The sequence below is a fragment of the Mauremys reevesii genome, linkage group 1, assembly GCF_016161935.1.
Source record: "Mauremys reevesii isolate NIE-2019 linkage group 1, ASM1616193v1, whole genome shotgun sequence".
Taxonomy (NCBI): domain Eukaryota; kingdom Metazoa; phylum Chordata; order Testudines; family Geoemydidae; genus Mauremys; species Mauremys reevesii.
In genome coordinates this window covers 100,353,620-100,380,202 of record NC_052623.1, presented here as the reverse complement: position 1 = coordinate 100,380,202, position 26,583 = coordinate 100,353,620, and the positions used below count along the sequence as shown (strand labels likewise).

General features: G+C 43.0%; 1 protein-coding gene and 1 long non-coding RNA gene across 12 annotated transcripts in view; one reads left to right on the top strand and one right to left on the bottom strand.

The window, feature by feature from the left end:
• Positions 1-26,583, top strand: part of UGGT2 (UDP-glucose glycoprotein glucosyltransferase 2) — a 413,106-nt gene that overhangs the window by 141,761 nt on the left and 244,762 nt on the right. For all 11 annotated transcript variants that reach the window (XR_005588059.1, XR_005588057.1, XM_039499669.1 and 8 more), the window contains 3 exons: positions 12,352-12,482; positions 13,783-13,895; positions 17,658-17,832. Coding sequence is in view for 9 of the 11 variants with exons in the window: in XM_039499634.1 (XP_039355568.1) it covers positions 12,352-12,482; positions 13,783-13,895; positions 17,658-17,832 (419 nt within the window). In the remaining 2 variants the exon portion in view is untranslated. The remainder of the gene's footprint in view (positions 1-12,351; positions 12,483-13,782; positions 13,896-17,657; positions 17,833-26,583) is intronic.
• LOC120381568 lies at positions 1,708-26,583 on the bottom strand. The gene is made up of 8 exons (XR_005588099.1): positions 26,423-26,583; positions 25,864-25,959; positions 19,748-19,833; positions 18,506-18,837; positions 3,988-4,640; positions 3,430-3,515; positions 2,716-2,835; positions 1,708-1,965 (listed from the first exon to the last, which is right to left on the bottom strand). It is a non-coding gene; the product is annotated as an uncharacterized LOC120381568 (long non-coding RNA).

The following is a 26,583-nucleotide window of genomic DNA, read 5'->3' as shown; positions in this document are numbered from 1 at the left end:
CTTGAGTGTTAGTACTACCCATTAAGTCAAAGGTCCCCAAAGTGGGATGCACCCCCTACCAGAGCTGTCCCTAGGCTATGGTGAATCGAGGTGACCTGCTTTGGAAGGCCCTGTGCTTCATGAGGAGGTGGGCGGGGAGGTGAGGTGGGCGAGGAGGAGCCCCCCTGACAATCTCCCCTCAGCGCTTCCTGCCTGCTGGCAGGCCCCACCAATCAGCACCTCCCCCTCCCTCCCAGTGCCTACTGCCAATCAGCTGTTTTGGGGTGGGGGCGGGGCCTTGAGGTAAGGGGTGGAGTGGGGACAGGGCCTGGGTGAGCACCCCTCCGGCAGAAACTTGGTGCCTATGTCCCATGCCCTGCCCCCTATGGGGGTGTGGAGAAATGTTTGGGAGGATGTGGCGGCCCTGGTCTGACCCGGTATGGCTGTCCTTATGTCTCCCGCTGCTGCCCCAGGAGCTATGGCCCCACTCCTGGCCCTGGGCGGTGTGCGTGCAGACAGAGGTAAGGGGAGGCATGACCCTAAAAAGTTTAGGGACCACTGCATTAAGTCATGGGAAGAGGAGGACAGATGCTGGGAAAAACAAACACATTGTCAAAAGCTTTCAAAATCAGTCATGAAATGTGGTGTGTAAGAATACAATAAATGGAAAAACAAGAGAAGCTACACAACTCATTTTTTACATCCTTCTGGAAGAGGAGATGAAGACTGAAGATCCTAATTTACAGGAATTGAAGCCGCACTAATTAATAATCATTGGTGACTAACAATGTAGATATCTGAGCGTAAATCTGAATCCATGTTTAGCTATATTTATCACTTAAGTTATATAGAGAACAGTTGTATGACTGAGGATGTAGAGAGGGAAAATTGTGGGTATATAAATCATGGCTGGTGGATTTGCATCCCAGCCCAGTGGCAATTACTTATTAAGAGTGTTGGAGAACTAGGCAAGATAGTACAGGATTAGGAAAAAAACACAAACATTGAAGTTTTATTTTTAAAAGATAAAAAGACCTAAATCATTTGGTAAGTCTAATTTTAAAACTTAGTAAGATGATAGAACCAGTATTGAGAGAGAAATCATTATAAGAGTAATGGAATCAATAGCAGTGAGGAATTTGGGCACAAATTAAAAATAATGCCTGAGAAACTTTATCATTTTTGTATGTAATTAATTACAAAGTTAGTGGTTAAAAAAGGATTCAGGCAGAGCAATATGTATGGAATTTGGTGAAACCTTTAAGTGATACATTGTCACACACTTGTATTCAATAAGTGTTCAAAATGGCTGGGGCTTGAGCAGAGATCCTAGTTTTCTGTGATTAAAAAAGAACAAAATTCTCTGGAAAAAAAATAAAATCGGTTTTTCCCCATTAAAATTAAATGTTGAACTTTAGTTTCTCTAGCCAAAATACACATAGGTGTCAGTTTAACACTGTTATATTTACGATTTAAGTAAGTTCAAAGCCTACCAGTGCCATCAATCATAATACAGTTGTTAGAATTGTTCTCCTGCTGTCCAGCTCTGAAGGTAAGACCGCTGTCAGCGGTGCTGCTGGCAGTAGCGCTGCCTTCAGCACTGGGTGCCCAGCCAGCAGCTGCCACTCTCCGTGCCACCACCACCAGCAGTTTCTCAGCCCCTCACCCAAAATACAGTCTGTGCCTCCTAGTTTGAGAATCAGTAGAATAAGAGAGATTGGTACTTGATTTACAATTTAGTAAATAGTTAATGTTTATTCACAAAATATAAAAGCTAAAGATTCTCTGCAAAAATGCAAATTCCATGTTTTTCCACAGCAAACATTTCTAGGCTCTTTGGACATGAGTGATGTCCTTTGACCAGTTTTCCAGCCATGTAACAATAAAGAAAATGCATTGTATTAAGTCAGAGGAAAATATCCTGGCAGCGCAGGCAGATATATTGCAGATCACGTCTGCTGCATCTTGACACCTTCATTCCGTGATCTGGAAAGAGGAGTATATAATATTACATCTGGCACTTTGTGTAATGTAGATTTGGGCTGCATATATAGAGTTGTCATATCATAGGACATAAAGATATATTAAAACAATTTAAAGATATGTAAGATTGAAAGGGTTAAAACTTGTTACATTTAACACCCAAACAAATATTTTTAAATCTCTCTAAAAGTTAGTGTGGGAGTACACATTTTGAGTATGCAGTCACTTCCTCCCTGTTACATGGTAGTATTTGCTTTTTATCCCAACTACTTTTCATCACCCATTCAGTCTTAAACTTTGCCACTTAAATCTTAAAATTAACAGAGAGCAATATAAAAACGGAGTCACATTTTTCTCTGAAATAAATTTGCAACATATGTCAACAGATCAATAACATCCAAAATTTTTCACCATGGTTAGGGGACTGGTTATGTCTTCAAAGTTAAGTGGGTGCTTTAAGTGTTTTTCTGGATTGTGGCCCTATTTACTACTAAACAATACATACACTTGTTACATAGATGTCAGTCTTCCATATTCAAGGCAGAATATGCTCCTACACTTTAATACAACCAATATGCCAAAAAAAAATCAAGTATTCCAATTATGTTATTTCTAGAGAGTGAGAGAATTGATGAAAAGTCAAGCTTGTGTACCACCAGCAGTACATACACACTAGTTTGGGAATCCCTGTTGTAAATGATAGATTTGGGTTTGTGATGGAAACAGAGAGGAGAGACTTTTAAGAGGAGTTACCTGATACTTTGTTAGTTGGCAAAGTCAGGTTTCTTAATCTTCCAGGCATATTGCAAAAGCCCCCAGATCTTTTTAGGCCATTTGGGCAGAGGTGTATTGATGATGAGGGTTGAAGATGTGCTATATTGAAACGAAAGACTAAGAAACTGTATTTCAAGAGATGCACTTACTGCCCTGCTGATTTATTGCTTTAAATGCATGTTCGTGTTGTTTAGCCTTTCTCTGACTCTTGTTACTCCATAATCAGCACCTTTACCAGGTCCAGAAAGGAGCATCAGAATTTCTTCCAAGCTATGCTGTTGCAGGAAGCATTACCAGCTAAACCTTCCAGCACTGAAGTGCAGGGATCCAGAAGTTCTGGGAGCATAGGTGCAAACTTCCTCAGTTCTCAGGGGGTGCTCAACCCCCATTTTGCCCCAGGCCCTGCCCTAACTCCACACTTTCTCCCAAGCCCTCAACCCCTTCCCGCCCCAGATTCCAACCCACTCTGCTCACTTCCCTACCTCTTTCTGCCCTCACTCCTCCTCTCCGCAGTGCCTCCTGCATGCCACTGAACAGCTGATAGCGACGGGTGGGAAGTGCTGATCAGTGGGTGTTGAGCACCCACTATTTTTTTTCCATGGGTACTCCAGCCCCAGAGCACCCACGGAGCCAGCACCTATATCTGGGAGGGCAGACCCAGCTCCAACCCCATGATTAGATTAAAAAGCTTACCAGAGTCCCAGTGCAGATGTCAGTCTCCTTTTCTGTAGCCAAACTTCAGGGACCAGTCATAATGATTCTGCATACATTGGATCCTCCTGAACATAAACACTTGATGTGACAGGAACACTTACCTCTTGTAAGTGCCTCCTACTGACTGGGCGGAATCCTGCACTCTCCCTCCACTCCTGGCACTCCCTGTCAGCTGACAACCTAGCTAGGTAACCTCAAGCCAAGTCACAGAGTCAATATGCATGAGTGAAACCCTTCTGAGGTACTCAAGTCCAAAATAAACACACCCAAAAGTCTTCCAGTTCTCTGGCTCAAGTAGGATTCAGCCCCTCCTTCCTGAGAATGCCTTCTCTCTTCAGCCCCTCTTGTGCCCCTTTAAATCTAGCCCTTTTCTTTGAATTCTAGTAAAGAGTCTTGTTCCTCTTCCGGTCTTAGGCCACTTCCCCACTGGCTGGTAGAGGGCTCTAGGCCTACCCACTACTCCAGGTCCCAACCCAGGGACCCTGTAAACAGGACCTGGAATGGGTCCCACTCGGTCCCATCACCTTCACCTGTTACCTTAGGGTTACAGTCCTTGGGTTTTCTCCATCTGTTTCCTGCTTGAGCAGGGTCTCTCCCGGGCCTCCTTGCCTGTAGAATTTCACAGTCATCCAACCCTTCCTCGCCCTTCTGGTGCCAGCCAGGAATGCAGCTCCTTTTAACTGGGCCTGCTGGGCTCTGATTGGCTGCTTTCCTGCAGTCTTTCTATTGGTAGCCAGGAAGGACCCAACTTCACTGCTTCTTTCCTGGAACGGGCTGTGGCAGGACCACAAAGCCTCCAGGAGGGGGCCTCAAAGGTGCTGGTACCTCTCATCACACTTGGCCTCATAGGTGTTGGCCTCTGCTAAAAGAGGCAGTCCTCAAGAGCATACCCCATAAGGATCTGGTACTTCTTATTTTGTGCACTGAAGTACAAATCATTACACTGTGGCTCAGGTCATAGCAATAGCAACAGGTCATATTGAGAGCCAACACTTTAATGTGGATTTACACCCTACACAGGATTATAAATCATGAGTTTCATACTTGAAGCCTGATAGCACACATGATGCATTCCTGGATCTACAGTTACTGTGGCTCAGGTTCATTGAGTTAAGCCCCTGGAATGCCTCCATTTGGACTTGCCTTTGAATTGGGGGCCCCTTATGTTGCGTTGGTTGTTATCCTCAGTACTTAAAGATAAAAGGAAGAAGAGTAAGGCAGTGGGATTGGTTCCTTCTTCTCTTTGTCTTGGAAAATTTAAAAAAACAAAACAAAACAAGAAAGCCTTACAAGGCTAAACCCATTTCTTTAGCTATGCAAAACACCTTGCAGAACTTCCTGTTTTGGTGCATAACGGTGCTCTAGGAAATTTGTCTCACCCCTTTCTGCTTTTCATTTAACTAAGCCGTTATTGTCACCCTTGGAAACTTCTTCATACCAGGCCTTGGATCCACACTTGAATCCAGAATCAAACCATAACCAACTGGATGACTCTACTTGCCCTTCTTGTCCCAGGGAACAGATCAGAAAGCTTTATTGGGATTCTCAGTTCCAGCCTTTCAGATAGGGAGGGTGGGTTCACAAACCTGTGGATTATGATAGGGAACTCCCTTCTTGATACTGGTAGGACTGGGAGGCACTACGATGGGCAGTGTGGCCATTATAACTTTCTCATAGGTATTATTTGTGTTTAAAAATGCTGAAGAAAGGAAACCACAAAAAGAATGGTCTCCCAGAAGGGTTTGAGGGAAAGGTCTTGTATGGGAACTGTTCTGCCCAGATCTATCACTCTCACTGGTGCTACTAAAGGAACTGTCTCCTTTACTTGTCCCAAAGTCATTGTCTATAGAAGAGCAACCTGGGCCTGTAAAGTCTCTGGACATAAATAAGAATCTTGATGTACAAACTTCACCCGATGACAGTGTAGGTGCACCATCTGTTTCCTCCCCACCAGAAGATATGCACTAATTTCATGAGCTCAGATAAAAAAAAATAGCTACTACCTTAAACTTTCTTTTGGTAACCTTAGCGGAAACCACACTCTTGGGGGTTTTTTTTATATTCTGGGTTCACCTTTCAGCAGTAAGTCTATTTTACCAGATCTAGATAATTTATTAGAGCTGGCAAAATATGTGTTTAAATCCAACATGTGGGATGGCAATTTTTAAAGCAGAATTATAGATTCCGAGGTGAGAAAGGCCCATTGTGATCATCCAGTCTCACCTCCTGTGTAATACAGGCCATAAAACTTCCCCAAAATAATTTGTAGTGCATGCCTTTTAGAAAAAACATCCAGTCTTGATTTAAAAATTGCCAGTGATGGAGAATCCACCATGACCCTTGTTATACCTTGTTCCAATGATCATTTACCTTCACTGTTAAAAACATATGCCTTATTTCCAGTCTTAATTTGGCTAGCTTCAGAGAAAGGTATAACACAGTCCAGCCATTTGATTGTGTTTATACCTTTCTCTGCTAGATTGAAGAGCCTATTATTAAATATTTGTTCCTCGTGTAGGTACTTAGACTGTAATAATCACCCCCAACCTTCTTTTAATAAAGCTAAACAAATTGAGCTTCTTGAGTCTTTCACTATAAGGCATGTTTTCTAATCCTGCAATCATTCCTGTGGCTCTTCTCAGAACCCTTTTCAGTTTATCAATACCCTTCTTGAATTATGGGTTCCAGGACTGCAAACAATATTTCAGCAGCAGTCACAGTAGTGCCAAATACAGAGATAAAATAATTTGTTTATCCCACTCGAGATTCCCTTGTTTAGCCGTTTTAGTTACAGCATCACACTGGAAGCTCATCTTCAACTGAATATCCACCATGACTCCCAAATCTTTTTCAGAGTCACTTCTTCCCGGGATAGAGTCCCCCATTCTGAAAGTAATCCAGATTGCATTCTGTCCGTGACTTGTCCTCTTAATTATTTACCACTCTCCAAGTTTTTGTGTCATCTGCAAACTTTATCAGTGATGATTTTATGTTTTCTTCCAGGTCATTGATAAATATATTAAATAGCGTCGGGCCAAGAACCAATCCTTGCAGGACCCCACTAAAAGCAAACCTGCATGATGATAATTCCCCATTTAAAATGACATATTGAGACCTATCTGTTAGCCATCTTTTAATCCATTAAATGTGTGCCATGTTAATGTTATATCTTTTTTTTTCCTTCAAACTGTTGTATGGTAGCAAGTCAAATGCCTTACAGAAGTCTAAGTATATTATATCAACACTTGTTATCAATGAAACTAGTAATCTCATCAAACAGATATGAAATTAGTTTGATAGAATCTGTTTTCCATAAACCCCATGTTGATAGGCATCAATTATATTACCCTCCTTTAATTCTTTATTAATCAAGTCCCATATCAGCTGCTCCATTATCTTGCCTGGAATCAGTGTCAGACCTGCAGGCCGATAGCCACGTTGGTCATCCCGTCTACCCTATTTAAATATCGGCACATTAGCTTCGAGAAGTAGTATCCCCATGGGTGCTCCACAGTAGGTGTGTCTGAACTGCTGATTGGAAACTTCGGTAGCAGTCTGTCCCACCTTCACATGCGCTGCTCCTCGCCTGCCACGAGGCTTGCCAGCATGCACAGGTATTCCCTCTTCAGTTCCTTCTCAACCACTCCTGGCTAGAGATTAACGGTCTTTAGTTTTGTAAATTGTATCTTCCCTTGAAGCCTTTTCCTTTGTTACCTTATTTGTTTTTTGAAGAAGAAGAAAAAAGAAAAGAAGAAAGGGTTTTCCTACTGCCAACTACGGCTCTCCAGCTTCAAAAAGTGCTTCGTTTGCAAGGAACCTATCCCATTGACTGACAGACACTCGCTTCTTGGGAGAAAAGCACAATCCACAAAAGTGTGGTTGGTGCCAGCAACTGAAACCCTGGTCTAGGAAAGAGAGAGTTAAGGCTCAAACTCCTGCTCATGGAGTCAGCCCTTCATGTCCCAAAGTCCCGGCAAGAACTCTCACTGCAACCTTTTTACTTCGAAGGCAGATGATCCCAAGGAGACGAGCCACTCGTTTAAGACCACTACGAAAGGGTCTGTGAATCCCCATAGCAAGCCCCGATTGAGCTGGAAACGATTTCCAGCTCTATTGGTATTGGTACTGAAGGCACTGAAGCTGCCTAAAGCTGGTCCCCAGGTCATGTGTGGTACCAAGCCAACAGAATATGTTGGTCTGCCAAAGACCCGATGGGTATAGGCAAAGAAGTACTGGTACCTCAGAGGCGTGAAAGCCATGGAAGATCCACCCTGGGTACATTTGCATGGACATCGGCACTGGCACAGACCCTGATGCACGTGACACCAGCAGACTATATGGCTAGGGTTGCATCTCCGACTCCATTGTTACAAGCTTCTCAGCACCGACAAACACCACTGGTACCGATGCCATCCACACCGCCTGATTTCTGGTGTGTGACAGATTTCTTGGTGTCCTATACACCGGATTCACCCCCGTACTAAGTTCTCCAAGAGCATTGGACTTGCTGACATCTCCCTGCCACGCATCGCCTTCCTCATCATCAGAGTCGGAAAGCGAGCAAGAAGACTTGGGTTCCCACTGGTCTTACCCGCCATATGGGGCCTTATTTCACTATCGGCACCAGTTATATCGTCCACCTGACCCTCAACCTCCATGGTTTGGCCAACTGTGGTACTTGCCATGGGTCCCCTACCCTCAGTGGCTGTACTGGGACTCTTGGCAGACTCAGAGGCAGCGGGCCTCCTAGGCCCCTAGTATGACATACCAATAGACAAGGTGGCATCCTCCTTCAGCTGCAGCTTCAAAGGCTTCAGACCTGCAGCTGGGGAAGGAAGTTGGGGCAGAGGAGGAAGACGCTCCTCAAGCTCATTTCTGGTCATCCTCAGATTAGTGATGATGCCTCCTCCGCCATCCATGGTTGATGATTTTAAATCATTCCAGGTCCTATCTCAGAGGGTGGCAGAAGCCCTGCAAATACAGTTGCAGGAAGTGACTGAGCCTCACTACAAATTGGTGGACATTTTACACTCTTCTGCCTCTGCCATTGTGGCCCTCTCAGTTAATGAGGCACTCCTGGACCCCACCAAAGTCATATGGCAGACCCCTGTATCCATCCTGCCAGCATGCAAGTGGGTGGACAAAATGTATTATGTGCCGGCAAAGGACACAGAATTTCTCTTTTCCCACTTGCCTCCGAATTCCATCATTGTGAATGAGGTTAATTCTAGGGGTCACCAGCACCAGTTTAAATCCTCCACAAATGACTGAGACGGGAAACATTTGGACTTGTTTGGCAGAAAGGCATATTCATCAGCCATCCTCCAGTTCCGTGTAGCAAATTACCAGGCCTAGCTGGCAAAATAGGACTACCAGAACTATACGAAATTCAGTTCCTTTATTGAGTATCAGAGGGGTAGCTGTGTTAGTCTGGATCTGTAAAAGCAGCAAAGAGTCTTGTGGCACCTTATAGACTAACAGACGTTTTGGAGCATGAGCTTTCGTGGATGAATACCCACTTCGTCGGATGCATGTAGTGGAAAAAAACTACAGTCTATAAGGTGCCACAAGACTCTTTGCTTCCTTTATTGAATAACTTCCGGACTCCCATAAAGATCAACTCAAGGCCATAATCAATGAGGGTGGCTTTAGTTGATGGCTGAAACGTCCCTCCAGTCTGCATTAGATGTGGCCAACATGGCGGCACGCTCAATTTCCATGGCCTTTGTTATAAGATGGGCTTTTTGTGGCTGCATTTGTCCAGCTTCCATAAAGAGGTCCAAACCACAGTGGAGGACCTTCCTTTTGAGGGGACGAAGTTATTTGCTGAAAAGACTGACACATCTCTTCACACGTTGAAGGATTTGCGGGCGACTCTTTGATCCTTAGGGATATATATAGAACTGGAAAGGACCTTGAGAGGTCATCTAGTCCAGTCTCCTGCTCTCATGGCAGGACTGAGTATTATCTAAACTATCCCTGACAGGTGTTTGCCTAACCTGCTCTTAAAAATCTACAGTGATACAGATTCCACAACCTCCCTAGGCAATTTATTCCCGTGCTTAACCACTCTGACAGATAGGAAGTTTTTCCTAATGTCCAACCTAAACCTCCCTTGCTGCAATTTAAGCCCATTTCTTCTTGTTCTATCAAAGGTTAACAAGAACATTTTTTCTCCCTCCTCCTTGTAACAATATTTTATGTACTGGAAAACTGTTATGTCCTCTCTGTCTTCTCTTCTCCAGATGAAACAAACCCAATTTTTTCAGTCTTCCCACATAGGTCATGTTTTCTAGACCTTTAATTGTTTTTGTTGCTCTTCTCTGGACTTTCTCCAATTTGTTCACATCTTTCCTGAAATGTGGCACCCAGAACTGGGCACAATACTCCATTTGAGACCTAATGAGTGGGGAGGAGAGTGGAAGAATTACTTCTCGTGTCTTGCTTACAACACTCCTGCTAAATACATCCCAGAATGGTGTTTGCTTTTTTTGTAACAGTGTTACACTGTTGACTCATGTTTATCTTGTGATACACTATGATCCCTTTCTGCAGGACTCCTTGCTAGGAAGTCATTTCCCATTTTGCATATGTGCAACTGATTGTTCCCTCGTAACCGGAGTACTTTGCATTTGTCCTTATTAAATTTTATCCTATTTACTTCAGACCATTTCTCCAGTTTGTCCAGATCATTTTAAATTTTAATCCTACCCTGCAAAGCACTTGCAGTCCCTCCCAGCTTGGTATCATCCACAGACTTGATAAAGCTATTGAACAGAACTGGACCCAGAACTGATCTCTGTGGGACCCCACTTGATATGCGCTTCCAGCTTGACTGTGAACCACTGATAACTACTCTCTGGGAATGGTTTTCTGACTAGTTATGGACCCATCTTATAGTAGCTCCATCTAGGTTGTATTTCCTTAGTTTATTTAGGAGAAGGTCATGTGAGACAGTATTAAAAACCTTACCAAAGTCAAGATATACCACACCTACAGCTTCTGCCCTATCTACAAGGCTTGTTACCATAGCAAAGACAGCTATTAGGTTGTTTTGATATGATTTGTTCTTGACAAATCCATGCTGACTGTTACTTATCACCTTACTATCTTCTAGGTGTTGACAAATTGATTGCTTAATTATTTGCTCCATTATCTTTTTCTGGGTATTGAAGTTAAGATGACTGGTCTATAGTTCCCCATTGTCCTTATTTCCCTTTTTATAGACTACATTTGCTCTTTTCCAGTCCTCTGGAATCTCTCCTGTCTCAGATATCTCTTCAGTCAGCTCCTTGAGTATTCTAGGATGTATTTCATCTGGCCATGGTAACTTGAAGACATTTAACTTACCTAAGTAGTTTTTTAACTTGTTCTTTCCGTATTTTAGCCTCTGATCATACTTCATTTTTCACTTGCATTCACTATGTTAGACATCCAGTGCTACTGACATTTTGGTGAAAACTGAAATAAAGTCATTTAGCACTTCTGCTATTTCCACATTTTCTGTTGTTTTTCCTCCTTTCAATTAAGATAGGCTTTATCAAAGCCTTTATTTTACATCTGCTAGAAGAGTGAGTGAGCTTCAGGCTTTTATGATTGCAACCCCCATTTAGAGCCTTTCACAAAGATAAAGTGGTCTTCCATTCACATCTGAAATTTTTCTCAGAGGTGGTAAAAGCATGTCACCACAACCAGTCCATAAACTTGTCAGTATTTTTTTCTAGGCCTCACTTTCAGTGAAGGGAAAGATGGCAGTTCACCATGGATGCTAAGAGAGTATTAGCCTTATATAAGAAAATCACCTAGACTGCTTTTCTCTTGTGGGGAAAAGAATAAGGACCAGGCATTCACATCCCAGTGCCTTCCTAAGTCTATTAGACTCTGTTGAATAGTGTGTTAAACACTCCACTATTCCTCTTTCAGGAGGTTTTAGAGCACTCTTGTTTAGGGCGAAGGTTGTTTTGATGGCCTTCCTTAGACATACTCTCATATTAGAAATTTGTAGAGCTGGCACTTGGAACTTGAGTCATACTTTTACAAAATGTTATTCCTTAGGTCTGGCATAAGCCAGATGCATAATTTGATAAAGAAGTATTATAATCTCTATTTAAATAGGATCCACTGTCTGGAGGGAAGAGTTCTGATTGCCAGACTCCCTAGAATGGGAATGTGCAGAGGCCATTTGAAGAACTGAAGGTTACTCTCCTGTGAAGAGAGTTTATGAGATGAACCCTATGCATATTCACATTCCATACCCACCTTCCTCTCTTCCCTGGAGTCCTAATTTGAACTTTCAACCTGAGGAGCAGTGGAAAGAACTGAGATGGTTGGTATGCTACACCCCCTTTCATAGTTTTGCTCTTCAAACACTTGGCATTGCAAAGGGAGGTGCAGGGGGCATGAGAGCAGTTTAGTGGGCATTGCTGGTCTAAAGTTCCACTAGTCCAAGCTGCACTGATAGTGCATCCCAAAAACAAATGTGCAGAGGCCATCTGGAAGAACTCCATGTACAGGTGAGTAACCTTATAGCTTGTATAAAATGTTTTGGAACAGCACAAAGCACAAAGAGCCTCAGATTCAGGAAAAAAAATGAAATAAATGAATACATTATGAGCAGTAAGTGAGGCTATACAGGGAAGCATTATTGCCTTTCTTGTCCTGAGTGGATTTTTCAGTTCCTGAAAATGGTGAATTAGTTCACACTTGCAGCTTTTTTTCCCATTAATGTGAGGCTTTTAGATTTGCTGAGTAAAACAATTCACCAAGTGAGACAGTTCAGATCCTTTTGTGTTCCGTTGGTAATCAATACTGGTGTAATATTTGCATGTTGCCTAATGCCAATGGACATGCCATAATATTTGAGGCCAAATACTAAAATCTTCCCTGTATTGTTTTTAACAGATTCAGAACATTCTTATTACAACTTAATCTTGAAGAAAGCAGGACAATTTTTATCCAATTTGCAGATCAATCTCTTGAAGTTTGCTCTTTCCATAAGGGCATACTCACCAACTGTTCAGATGTTTCAACAGGTGTGTAAAATTAGCTGATATATTTGGTCTTCTGAAATGTTTGATAGCTGTACTTTGAAGTAAATCATGTAGTCTATAACATCAGTAGAATGTAATAGACATTACTTGGAACCAAACATGATGAATGTTATAAATAGGTTATGTTATGATGTACTTTATAAAAGCGTTGTATTAAGTTTTGAGGAAAAAGTGTTCATGTTTATGGGATAGATAGCTTTTTTTTTTTTAAGGAGAGTTTTATTGAATCTGTTTTTACTTCAGAGCTCAGGCTTATTTTCTATACTGCTATGGGAATAAAGACTCTTTGCTCTTCACAATTTAAGCTTTCCCCAAGTAGGAAAATCTTTCTTGTGGTTGGCATTCTGGATTCATTGCTTAGTGGGGTTTTCATTTCTATCCCACTCTATATTTTGGACATTTTTAGGACAGATAGAGCACTGTCAGATCTCTACCTCCTTCCATTGATGAGAAGGGGAAGATATGAATGATCTGAGTATGTACTTCATTTCCGATCTCATGCCACCAGCCTAAGCTTATACTTCCTCCTGTTGTTCTCCTGTAGCAATGCTGCTTTCAAGGTATGGAAAGAAATATAGTAGTCTGAATGGGATCCTCAGCTGTCTCCTAGTTTAGCTCTTTGGCAACAAGTTCATTCTCTAGTGATGGTGGGTCAATTCGGAAGCCATTTTCTTCATTTTTTTTTCTGGCTTTCCTTTGTGAAAGTAAAGCTATTGCTGTAGCTGAGAGAAGGTAGGAGGAGACCCGAAGTAGGAGGTAATTAAAAAATATCCAGGGACTTGGAGGACAGAGCTCCAAGAAGAATTATGGAATAGGGGTAAAAGACAGTGAAAAATGAAAAATAGATGTGAACTGTTTAATTTTGAGGGTAGTATTGTATTTAATTTTCTTTTGCCTACTTATCTCTCGTTGTTCATTAGCATGGCAGCCAACAACTCAAAAGTAAAATCCCTCTTTCTTTGAATACATTCCACCAATGCAGTTTGTGAAAGAGATCTCCCCGCCTACTCTCCCCAAAAAGATAAAACAATAGATGTGAATATTTATGTTCCTTAAAATATAAATGGATTTGGTAGAATGTTGAGAAAACATATGTTTATATGGTTTTATTTTTTTAATCTTTTTAATTATTGTCTTCACATGTACCCAGTTTTGAATTTTATCTAATTAGAAGCACAACTTAATAGTAGCTGATGAGTTATTTTAATCAGAGTAGTTCATTAATTTTAAGTTATAGTGCAATTAAAGCAGATTGGTTGTGTGTAATTGTTGAAATATTAAGATTGCAGCTGATGAACCTCCACCAGAAGGTTGCAGTGCATTTGTGGTTATTCATGAAAAGCGCACCTGTAAGACTAATGAAATTAAAAAACTTCTGAAGAAGGCAGCCGAGAGGTAAATATAATGTATTGTCTTAAGGAAAAACATATTATTAAAGAGGAAAATGTAATATTGCACTACAAAAACTTCAAGTATCTTGAAAGCGCACACTTATCTGGTTTGTTTTTTATGAAGCAAATAAATCATGCATTATGCTTGAAGACTTCATCTATTTATAATTTGTTATTTTGAAAAGTGTGTTATTGGTCTTGAAATGTTATAAATATTTACTGTTACAAGAAATTAACCAAACTGTGACTCCAAAATATTATGTTAAAATAAAATCATAGGGCTGGATTCATCCAGCCTGATGCAAAGAGACATACTTTGCATTTCACTGAGTTTCTGTGAGGGGAAGATAGGTTTAAATACTTGTTACTTTTTTTTGACTCACCCAAACAGTTAACAAAAATTTGGGCGCTAGCAGGTTGTTTCAGTTAGGAGGAAAAATGGATGATGGAATCAGGCATTTTTATGCAATCCTGTTTCTTTACAAAGAATGTACATGAAGTCCCGTTTTCCTGAATACAGCAGGAATCAAACAGCAGGAGACAGTTTATTTTCTGTATTCATAATTCCAAGCCCCTTTCAAGCCAGCACTTATCCCCAAAAGAGTTGCTTTTTACACTTACCTTGAATTAAGAGCAGCTGTTACACCTACCAGCTTCAGCAAGGTTCAATCCAACGCATAACATTACAGTGCACTCTGTTGGAGCTCATCAGTCAGTGTTTGCTTTCATTGTACTTCTTCCCCCATCCAGTCAGTGCCATTCATGTTTTGGACTGCTGGACCCCTGGTAGCCATTCAGTAGAGTGGAGATTGTGACAGGTTTTCACTGATATAATCAACCTTCCTCCCAACCCTGCTAGACTTCCCTCCTTTGGAGGCCTCTTGTAGGGTCTATGACTGCAGAAACCAGCATAGTCCCTGGATGAATCTAGCCTGTAAGGTCAAATCTGTGTAATTGTCAAAATCATTTACTAAATATATGTGTAGAACTAGCAAAGACAATTACACTTAACATAGAGAAAATGGAAAGTAATTTATGTGCTTTCCAAGACCTATGTTTAGTGTTTTGGATATTTTCCTGGAATGGTCATTGCCATCATAACTTTGTGAAGCAGTGCAGGTGATACCCTCAACTTCTTTGTAGAAGTGGAGCTGAAAGACGCTCCTGCAAGGCACAAATCCAGGACTCTGCTATGTATAAAATATAAACCACAAAAAGTTTGAATCATAGAATCATAGGACTGGAAGGGACCTCGAGAGGTCATAGTCTAGTCCACATATCTTTTTGGATTCTGTGGATTACAAAAACCTCCTGAGTTTTACTTACATGTTTTTTTTCCTATGACCACAGCCTCTTGCTGGAATAACAAGTCAGTATATAAGTCAGTTGCTTGTTTATTGAATATCCATGATTTCCATCTAAATACTTCAGTGCTGAAGTTGCATCAGGCTATTTTTGGCAACTCTAGTGTATTTCCTGCCCTGAAAACTTTCTTCTAACTTCTTAAATTTAAAAGTATATACCAAAATATTGTAGCTTTAAAAAAACAAAATTAAATTATTTTGCCCAGCATTAGGGCATTTTGAGACCTTGACTCTCACTCCCAGCCTTTTTAATAAACTCTTGGGAATTACTCTAACTCAGTGGTCCCCAACCTTTTCTGGGTGGCGGGCGCCAGATGACGAGCCACTGAGGACCGTGGCCGGCGGACAAGCATCCGCCGAAATGCCACTGAGAAGTGGCAACGTCAAGAGGTGTTGCCACCGAAATACCGCTGAAAATCAGTGGCTTTTCGGCGGCATTTCAGCGGATGCTTGTCCACCGGCCAGTATGCGGGCGCACATAGATGCACTGGCAGGCGCCATGGCGCCTATGGGCACCACGTTAGGGACTCCTGCTCTAACTACTACTGCAAGGTGGCTTCTGCATAGTCCCATTTGTGGGGATGTGTCCCTAACATTGATGTGCTTCAGGAGCCCTCTAGAAAATCAGGGGACCAGATATTCAGATAATATGCTCAAGTGTTCAAAAGTAATGAATTGAACCCCAAAAATTCAAGAGACTGACTTAAAAATCAGGAAATAGAAACAAAAACAAATGCCTAAAATATTCTTACTTTTTATTTGCCTTTTCGTTAGGGGGTGGTTAGAGTGTGATCAAGTCAGATTAGCAAGGTTTCCTTTGCACCTATGAGGGCTAGAGACCTATTTTTGCCCTTTTTAAATGAAGTTGGAGATTCTTGCATAATCAGAGGGTTCCAGAAGCAAATATCAGGAGGCTTGCGATAAAATGTAAGCTGGCAATGCTGGAGCATGGGTTATAGAAGGGAAGTGTGGTCCCCAATTGCTGGAGGCCATCCTTCTTGTTGTTAGTAGCAGGTCCAGGAATATTTGCTCCAGGTGTTATGATCTGACCCACGTGGTTGCAATACCACTCTGTTTTGGCACACCTGCCCCTCCATAGATGGAGACAGAGAGCCAAACTGGATTGGCATTGGACCTGGCCCATGTGGTCTCAACACCAGTCAAATTTGGCCCAGAAATCTGGTTCTTATTTGGGGAAAACTGGAAGCAATAACTTAGGTGTCAAAGGTGCTTTAAGTTTTATGTGTCTATGAGTAAAATATTTAGGAAGTTGTTTAGACTTTGTGTAGCTTTAGGGGATCCATGTAAAGGGAGTGCCATCTCCTTGCAGTGTCAGTGGATTAGCCTGTGTATTAAAATGCTATTCTAATCATGTTAACTATTATGACAGAACCCCAAGCTCAATTTACTAGTATCACATTGAAGGCATCTCTGACACTTTTTTATTACAGAACTCTGAAGGCTGCTACCTGGAGTGCTGTTCACATATTTTTTTGGTCTTTTGATTTGGCATCAGGCTATGATGTTTGCTGTGGAAGGCCAGTGCTGCAATACTTGTTTAGTGAGAACTCCTCAACCCACCTCCTTTTACTGCTTGCTAGATTCTCACAAGTGGGAATATGCAGAGACCACTTTAAAAAAGAAAATTACAGAGTTATGAACACCAGAGTTATGACTAGGCAACCACAGACTTCATTTGGAACCGGAAGTACACAATCAGCCCAAAAAAAAAAAAAAAAGCAAGTGTAGTACAGTACCGTGTTAAACGTAAACTACTAAAAAATAAAGGGAAAGTTTTTAAAAAAATATTTGACAAGGTAAGGAAATTGTTTCTGTGCTTGTGTCATTAAATTAAGAATGTTAAAAGCAGCATTTTTCTTGTGCATAGTAAAGTTTCAAAGCTGTATTAAGTCAATGTTCAGTCGTAAACTTTTGAAAGAACAGCCATAATATTTTGTTCAGAGTTATGAACATGTCAGAGTTATGAACAACCTCCGTTTCTGATGTGTCCTTAACTCTGAGGTTCTGTCTGATTGTGTATTTCCGGTTCCAAATGAGATGTGTGGTTGACTGGTCAGTTCATAACTCTGGTGTTCGTGACTCTGAGGTTCTACTGTACTTAGAATGCAGTTTTAGCTGTGACTTGATAAAATGCAATAAAATCATCAGTAGTTTATGCTAATTTTCAGCTTTATTACACTTTAGTTTGAAAACCAGTTGATGTCTTGTCGTGTCTTTTTGTGATCACACATGATAATTTCATTTTTTTTTAACTCTTGCGTGCTTTTACTTTTATTTCTGTAATAGTTTGATAGCCAGAAAGTGGGGAAAAAGTAATATTTTATTTACTGTAACATTTCAACTCAATATCTAATTCCAGAATTATTTGCTTTTAATTGCAGGCCCAGGCCATATCTGTTTAAAAAGGAGCATAAATTCCCTACACTCAATGAAAATGTTCCAGTGGTTATTCTTTATGCAGAAATTGGTACAAAAGACTTTGTTAAATTTCACACAGTTTTGTCTGAAAAAGTGCAAAAGGAGGAAATTGTTTATATTCTCCGGCATTATGTTCAGGTATGCAACTCAAATTGACAATAATACAATAAACTGTAATTATTGAAAATGTATTTATGATGTTTTTGATAGGGCATATCTCTAGTTTGCACTGTGCCGAATTCATGCACATTGTGTACACTAATTTTGAAACTTTCTCTTCATCTAGTAACACCTAACAGATTTTGAAAGTGGATAAGAAGTAGTAACATTTTGCATTGTCTTAGCTGCAGGTGTTTTCCACTGAGGGGTTTATGTAAAATATTTAGTAATTCCAAAATTGCCATCATTTTTCTTGATTAAAAATTAATACAATGTAAAAATCAAAATTAATTGTTTGCAGATATGCAGGCAGTATTTGAAAACGTGCAATATGATAAAATTACTTTCAGTTCACAAAGATTGCTCAGAACTTAGTTGCATAACACTATTAAGAATGATTATTCATCGGGCTGTAAAGCTTTGGACAAACTGCTTTTAATATTTAGTTTCATTTAAATGAAGAGGTTTGTTAAACATGGGTGTGCAGATAAATACATATTTTTCCTCTTAAATAAATCTATTTGACAGGGGTTTGCAACTCCATATTGCTACCCAACAAGCTCTGTAGAGATGATACAATTTTAATATTTGAGATTCTGTGGAAAAGTTCAGGATGCTACTTTTGTAGAATGCTAGGCAGGAGTTTTCTTACCTGGTCAATGAGGGCAGACTGGGCACGAGAACTCCACTGCAGTTCTGGAGGCAACAAATTCGGCAACTAAACCCAGGGTCTCCGCAGTGGCCAAGCGTAGATCATCCTGGCTGCAGTCTTCTGGTCTTCCCTATGAAGTCCACAGTACTATCCAGGACTTACCATTTGAAGGTCCTGCTCTATTCTTGTACCAGATGGGCAGCAAGCTCCATGGACTTACTGACTCTAGAGCCACTGTGAAGTTCTTAGGTCTGTATATATGTGCTCCAGTCAGGAAGCACTCTCGGCCACAACAGACACAGTGATATTCTGCTCCTCCTCCTCAGCAGGACCTATCAAAAAAAGAGGTCCGGGGGTTATAGGCGTAGGCCTCCTACTCCTACTGCTCTGACTCTGGCTCTGGGCCCCTTAAGACACCCAGGAACCACAAAATAGGCATTTTGATTAGCCAGACCCTCTCACCTTCGCAAACTGTCTGTCCCACTTCCACAGAGCTTGGTCCCAGATTACTTGGGACAAGTGGATCTTGAGTTATACTCAGTAGTAAAAGTGTTCTCCCATGTCCTCACCTCCCTAGATTGGTAGACAGATTCAGCCAATGGATGTGTAGGGGTTCTGTTTGCTCTCTCACAATCAACTCTCATGCTAGTGACAGATGCTTCTGCTCTGGGATGAGAAGCCCACTTGGGTTTTCTACAAATACAGGTTCTATGGTCCTCAGAGGCAGGGGCGGCTCTAGAAAGTAGGCTTCCCCGGTCCCGCGGCGGGTCCCCTCTTCCCGCGGCTCCGGTTGAGCTGCTGCCGGCATGCCTGCGGCAGGTCCACCGGAGCCCGGGACGAGCGGACCTGCCGCAGTCATGCCTGCGAGAGCTCAACCGGAGCCGCGGGAAGACGGGACCCGCCGCAGTCATGCCTGCGGCAGGTCCGCTCGTTCCGGGCTCCGGTGGACCTGCCGCAGGCATGCCGGCGGGAGCTCCACCGGAGCCAAATGCCGCCGCCCCGGGAAACGGCCGCCCCAAGCGCCTGCTTGGCGCGCTGGGGTCTAGAGCCGCCCCTGCTCAGAGGACTTAGCTTTACACACCAATGTCAGAGAACTGAAAGCTATCAGATTGGTGAGCCTGCTAGTTCTCACAACATGGCAGCAATGTTTAACCTCAAGAAGCAGGGGAGAGCCCACTGTTCTCTACTCTGTCCAGAAGGAAACTCTGTATTGCCATCTCAGTAAATCTAGAAGCATCTTACCTGCTTGCAGACCACCTGAGCAGATCGTTTGAGTGCCCAGATGTGGCCAGATAGGTCTTCCAGCAGTGGGGTTTCTCCAAATGGACCTATTTGTAACAAAGTCCAACAGAAAGTGTCAGTAGTTCTGTTCTCTTCCGGTTCACAGCACAGAGTCCATAACAGAAGCCTTTTTACTTGCTTGGTCAGGCAGGCTCCTCTACGCTTTTCCACCAATCCCACTCATTCACAGAGTATTGCTAAACGTAACACAGGAATAGGCCAGAGTCATACTTATAGCCCCATACTTATAGTCCTGGAGCTGTCAGTGAAACTTCAATCTCACTTCCGCTAGACTTGGACCTGATCTTCCAGGATCATGGATGCCTACTCCACCTGAGCTTATGGTTCCGTCACTTAACTGAATAGATGGTCCATAGCTAGACAGAGAGCAAGCTTGCTCAAAAGATGTTCAAGAGGTCCTGCTATGTTGGGAATATTTTGCTAGCTTGGCAGTTGGTAGTGTGGGAAGCTAAGATGTTTAGGTTTTTAGGATGGGTTAATTAGGCTTTGAGCTTTGTTTTGAGAAGTTGGCCTTGGCTAGTTCTATGAAGTCACAGCTCCGGCTGTGTTAATTTTGTTAACCAATTAGCAACTGCTTGCTTGCCTGCTTCAAGAGTATAAAGATGTATGCTGGAGAGAAATAAATGACTTTTGCTGCCAATCAAACTGACTGAAGAGCTTTGTTCATATACGCCTGCGATGCAACAAATGGTGACCCCGACGTGATTGAATGAGGATAGTGTTGGTGGCCTGAACTGAAAGGAGGAAAAGGAGGCGCACCTGAGTCTCAGTGTCGAGCGGCTAAGAGCCGCAGGGCGTCCGAAAAGAGGGGCGCACCTGAGCTCAGTGTCGAGTGGCGGCTGCAGGGCGTCCGAAGAGAAGGGCGCACCTGAGTTCAGTGTTGAACGGCTAGGAGCCGCAGGGCGTCCGAAAAGAGGGGCGCACCTGAGCTCAGTGTCGAGCGGCAAGCCGCAGGGCGTCTGAAAAGGGAGGCACACCCCAGCCCAGAGGTGAGCAGCTAACATGGGAACCGCTGCATCAGCGGAAGAAAGGACGGTGCATGAATATCTGATGCGCATCGCGGAGCGGCAGGGAGAGAAGCTCCCCTCTGATACGTTATCCCGTCTGCTGCGGTGGGGACGGAGAAGGGGACTTTCTGTTCAACCAAGTACAATTTTTGATAAAACTGTTTGGGAGCGGCTAGGCTCCGAGCTTTGGAAGTCGGTGGCTCAGGGCGATAAGGAGGCCTTCTCCCTGAGTCCAGTATGGAATAAGGCGAAGGAGATAGTAGAAACTCTCACGGCCGAGGCAGGAGTGCAGGCGGCCCTTTCTGAGCTTTGCCGCCCAACGCCCGGAATGCCTTCTGTGTTGCCGGTTGGAGCCAGAGAGTTTTTCGGTGGTGAGGACACGGTGATACCTTTGGCTTCCAACCCCTACCCTATGGATGATGTTGCCCCTGCTACGGCTCCACTACCCTCCAATGTGGCTATTGGCCCCGACATGATTAATCCTGCTACGGTCTCGTTACCCCCCGATACACCCGAGCCTATGGAGACAGCCTTGCCGTATGCACCCCCTCCAAAGCCATGCCGTGTCCACGGGACCTGGGGGTGCCACGATTGCGGGGGAACGAAGGGGGCTCGGGTGGAACATGTGCCATCAAAGCCATATCCCGATTTGACTACGTTTACTCAGTTTACTCAGTTTGATGCCTTCTATAAGGAGATGGAGCGCCAGGGTCGACAGCTGCAGCATATATGTGACAAGTTGGACCAATTGGAAGGTCTTCCACCTGGATCATCGCGATCGCATCTTCACAAGTGCTTTCATTCGACTCGCCCCCCCGCCCCGCCTGGCCCCGGGGACCCTCCAACTGGGGACCCTCCGGATCCGGTACAGCGCTGGCATGGAGTTTTAAGAGAAGCCATCCTTGAAGGTCTAACACCTGAGGCCTTTCCGGTGATTATGCCAGACCCTCAACACCCTAATCATAGACGGTGGGCCCCTTTGGACTGGAAGTTGATCCGTGAGGCACAGAAATCGATCATGGCTTATGGACTAGATAATCCGTATGTACAGTCTATCATTGAACAGGTATTTGCTGGCCAAGCAATGTGTCCGTATGATGCGATTAAGCTAGCTGACATGCTTCTTACACCTACACAGAAATTGTTGTGGAAACATGATTGGGCTAAGAGAGTTGACTTGGCTCTTGTCCGCAATTTGGATTTACCGGATGATGATCCTCGGCGCGTGGCCACTGCTGATATGTTTTTGGGAGCCGGTCGCTTTGTTGACCCGCATTTGCAAGCCCGCCTCGATCCCCGGATCCTGCAGCAATCACAGGAACTGGCTTTGGCTGCCTTTAAAGCGGTGCCCCAGATGGGGAAGCCGACCCCTCCCTATGCTAAAATTACACAAGGCCCATCGGAACCGTATTCCACCTTTTTGGATCGCCTTCGAGAGGCTATTGATAGATCTCCTAATCTGACGCCAGAGGCCAGAACTGCAGTTGGACTTGATCTTGCAACCCAGAATGCAAATCCCACTTGCCGCGTATATTAGCCACCTTGCCCAAGACTGCGACCCTGATGGAAATGATTGAGGCATGTGGTAGGGCCGCTATGCTTGAGGAGACGGATAAGGCAGCAATTCATGCTAAGGCACAGGCCTCTGCACTGGCCGTGGCGTTACAACCCCTGCTCGGGCGACAGCGGGGGGCTAGAAAACCTACCCGGCCAGCCGGCCCCTGTTTTGCTTGCGGAAAACCCGGGCATTTCCGGCGGGACTGCCCTATGCAAAATGAGCAGCGGGCCTCTGATGTGTTACCTGAAGCTGCAACTGGCGCTTGCACACGATGTGATAAGTTTGGACATCGCGCCGCCGACTGTTGGGCGCGCATAAGAAGGATGGAACACCGCTGCCGGAACGGATCACGGAGCGCCTCGGAGGAGCGGCGACACAAGTGCCTCCACCCGCCAACCCGGCTGCCTGGAACACCTCACCGAGCAACCCGTGGCAGTGCCGGAGTGGATTTGGCCACAGCGACAGATGTAGTTTTAGAGACTGACGAGGTTCAAGTTCTTCCTTCCAACACCGATGGTCCATTAGGATTTGGCCTGAGTGCCCTTTTGATCGGCCGCTCATCAACATCAAAACAAGGTATTTTTGTTTTGCCTGGCCTTATTGATGCCGATTATATGGGGAATATTGGGATAATGGTACGTGCCCTCTGTCCCCCTGTGACTATAACTGCTGGTACACGTCTTGCTCAGTTAATACCTTTCAAGGGATGTGTGCCCCGATCGACCCCGATTGACCGCGGGTCTCGAGGGTTTGGATCCACTGGCCCTCCCCACACTGCCTTTGCTATGGACATCACTTTGCGCAAGCCCACCCGAACTGCTCGGCTTCAGGGATCCAATGAGCGGCAGATCACTCAGGGAGCTTTTATTGGGGATGCAATGCAGAGTGGGGTAACTGAGGCACCTGTGACGACAGAGGTAGAAGATACTGTGTTTACCTTGAATTCAAAGCCCACTGAAGCAGTTGCAGCTGAGGCCCCCATGCAGAATGATGTAGGAGATGCGCCATCTAACCTAGTACCGGAATGCCCAGGGGCAGTTGTAAATGGGGCCCCTCTACAGAGCGCCATGTGTCCTCAAGAACTGCCTGTGTGTGGAAAGGGAGACGAAGAGGAGCAAGAGAATTTAGCTGTGCAGCTGGCAGATACTGGCTCACCCATTTTTAGTATTGAAAGCTCTGGGGCTCAAAAAACATTTGTGCCTGTTACAGCTGCAGCAATTGAAGAACAAATTATTGCAGACACTGTAACGCCTATGGAAACCTCGGCTGAAATTTTAAAGCCTTTAGAAGCAGTGCCTGGAAAACTATTTCCTGAACTAGTCCAAGATATTACCACTGCTCATTCAGGATTTGAGGCTGCAAACAGTAGGACTGAAGAAACTGCAACAGTGTCAGTATTAGAGATGACTGCTGCAATGGTGGATGGAATGACTGAGAAAGCAACAAGATGTACACACCCTGAGCCCCTGGAGAACAACTGCTTGTTAGCTGTGCCAGGATCCCGTTTGTTTGATCCTCCCTGATTGATTTAATTGATTGAAATAATTTTTGCTTTGCCTGAATGTATAGGATGATATCCTGATAATTTCCCCCGTAGAACTTGAACCACGATGGTGGTGGAACAGAAGAAAAAACACTCACATCATTGATATTGCCAATGTCTAGAAATTTCTGACTAAAAGGGCATTGAGAACTGACCCTGGTAAAGAAGCAAAGAATTGCACACTGGCAGGAAAAAATTTGGGACTCCTGCTAAAAAATGTGGTATTGATTGGATTTTGGGGTTTATTTTACAGGCTGCGCCCTGTGTTGTGGAATTTTTTTTTAGCATGTATTGCCCTCCCTAATTGGATTGTAAATGGTATTACCCCCCCCCCATTACTACCCCTGTTTTTTAGAGCCTAATTGTTTTTTGTTTTTAAAGTTTGAGAAAACTCAGCCAAAAGGTTTGTTGAGTATTCTCAAAGGGGGGGGAGTTTATGGTGTTATTTAGGCATAAATTTAGGTAATTTGGGAGAATGGCTTTGAATTTATGTGACCCAAAATACCTTTATGTAAAGTGCTTTGGATCGGGCCCAGGCAGGCACGCGATAGATAGAGAACTTGAAGAGGAAAAAAGGATCGGGCCCAGGCGGCGGGCAACAGACAAGAAGCTTGGAAAACTGGTTGATAACCTTGAGGGTGTAGTTGATAGAGAAGGTAATTAACTACAAGCGAGTAATGTTAGGCAGAGTAAAAGTTAACTCTGTGATTGCTAGAGGGAACAGCAGTTGAATTTTGCAAAGTTGCTAAAGAGTAAAGTTTTGGTGTTTTTGAAATGTTTGTAAATAAATTTAGGTAAAGTTATTAGTTTGTAATTGTTTGGTTATAAATAATTTTGTTGTATTAGCTGAAGAATGTATATAGTGCTATGTAATTGAAATTGTATTAGGCTTAAGGGCATATAAGTGGTGATATTTTTTGTTTGTGTTTAAAAGTAGAAGTTAAAAGTAAAAAATTTTTTAAGCTGTTAATAGCTTTGAATTTAGAAGTAAGCCAAGATGCAATTGTATTCCTGTAAATGATTTACTTGATGAAGTGATTCCCCTGTTTTGTCTGAAATTAATAAGGGTATTTGTGTATTTTAAGTAATGATTGATTGCCCAGTAGGGGTATATTTGTTTTTGTTTTTTAGATAATTGAGGAATATGGATGTTAGCTGCTTAGTACTTGATATACCATGCATTTGTTTACAGAGTTAAATTTATGTTATGTGTTTTATGTTTGTTTTGTGGTGTTTATTTGTTTGTGTTTCTGGCCAGAATTGTTTTTTGCGTTTTATGTGGTCTATGTTGTGTTTTTCTAGGACCCCCTCCCCTCCCTCAGTGTCAGTTTGATCGCCTGACATCTGAGGGATGATTTGGTAATAGAAGTTTGCCACAAGTTGGTGTGCTATAGAGAAGGGGGGCATCCTGTAGAATTTACACCATTTATTTGTTGTGCTTTGTTTTTGTTTGGTGTTGTTGGGGTTATGTTAAGAATTGCATGGTTATATAGGTTGGCTTTATAAAGTTTTAATTTTGGCTTGTGATAGATTGTGGTGTTATGCTGTAATAAGTTGGAAATGTTTTGCTTATGTTTTTATTCCTTTTTTCTTTCCCTCCTTTTTGATTTTGGGTAGAGGGGGGAGGTGTTGGGAATATTTTGCTAGCTTGGCAGTTGGTAGTGTGGGAAGCTAAGATGTTTAGGTTTTTAGGATGGGTTAATTAGGCTTTGAGCTTTGTTTTGAGAAGTTGGCCTTGGCTAGTTCTATGAAGTCACAGCTCTGGCTGTGTTAATTTTGTTAACCAATTAGCAACTGCTTGCTTGCCTGCTTCAAGAGTATAAAGATGTATGCTGGAGAGAAATAAATGACTTTTGCTGCCAATCAAACTGACTGAAGAGCTTTGTTCATATACGCCTGCGATGCAACACTGCTAAATAGTAAAAAGCCCTCTATAAGAGCTGCTTACCTTGCTAAATGGAGGTGTTTCTCCATCTGGTCTCAACAGAATGAGGTATCACCAACCAGTTCTTCAGTTCAGCATATTCTGGACTACTTCTTTTACCTGAAACACCATGGTTTGTTGGTTAGTTCCATCAAAGTACATCTGGCTGCTATTTTAGCATTCCATCCTAATTGCTCTATTTTCTCTGGTGACGTGCCCACGAGGTTTTTAAAGGGCTTAGTCAATTATATCCTCAAGTTCAGGATCCTGTTCCCCCATGGGCTTTAAACTTAGTATTGTTAAGTTGTATGGGTCCCCTTTTTGAACCATTTGCTAGCTGCTCACTGTTGCATCTGTCAATGAAGGTGGCATTTTTTGATGGCCATTACCTTGGCCAGAAGAGCTGCAGGCATTAATGGTGGTACCTCCATACACGTTCTTTTTTTTTAAGGCCAACATTTACCTGTGTCCTTATCCAAAGTTCATCCCAAAGGCGGTTTCCTCTTTCCAGTCAACTGCCAATTTATTTGCCTATATTGTACCCCAAACCACATAAAACTAGGGAGGAAGATCATTTGCATACCTTGGACATCAGAAGAGCCTTGGCATTTTATCTGAACAGAACCAGTCACTTTTGTAAATCCTCCTAGCTGGTTGTATCAGAAGCAGACAGAGTAAGAGGTCAATTATTTTCCATCCAGAAAATTTCTTCCTGGATCACATCTGGAAACTCATGTACTATAA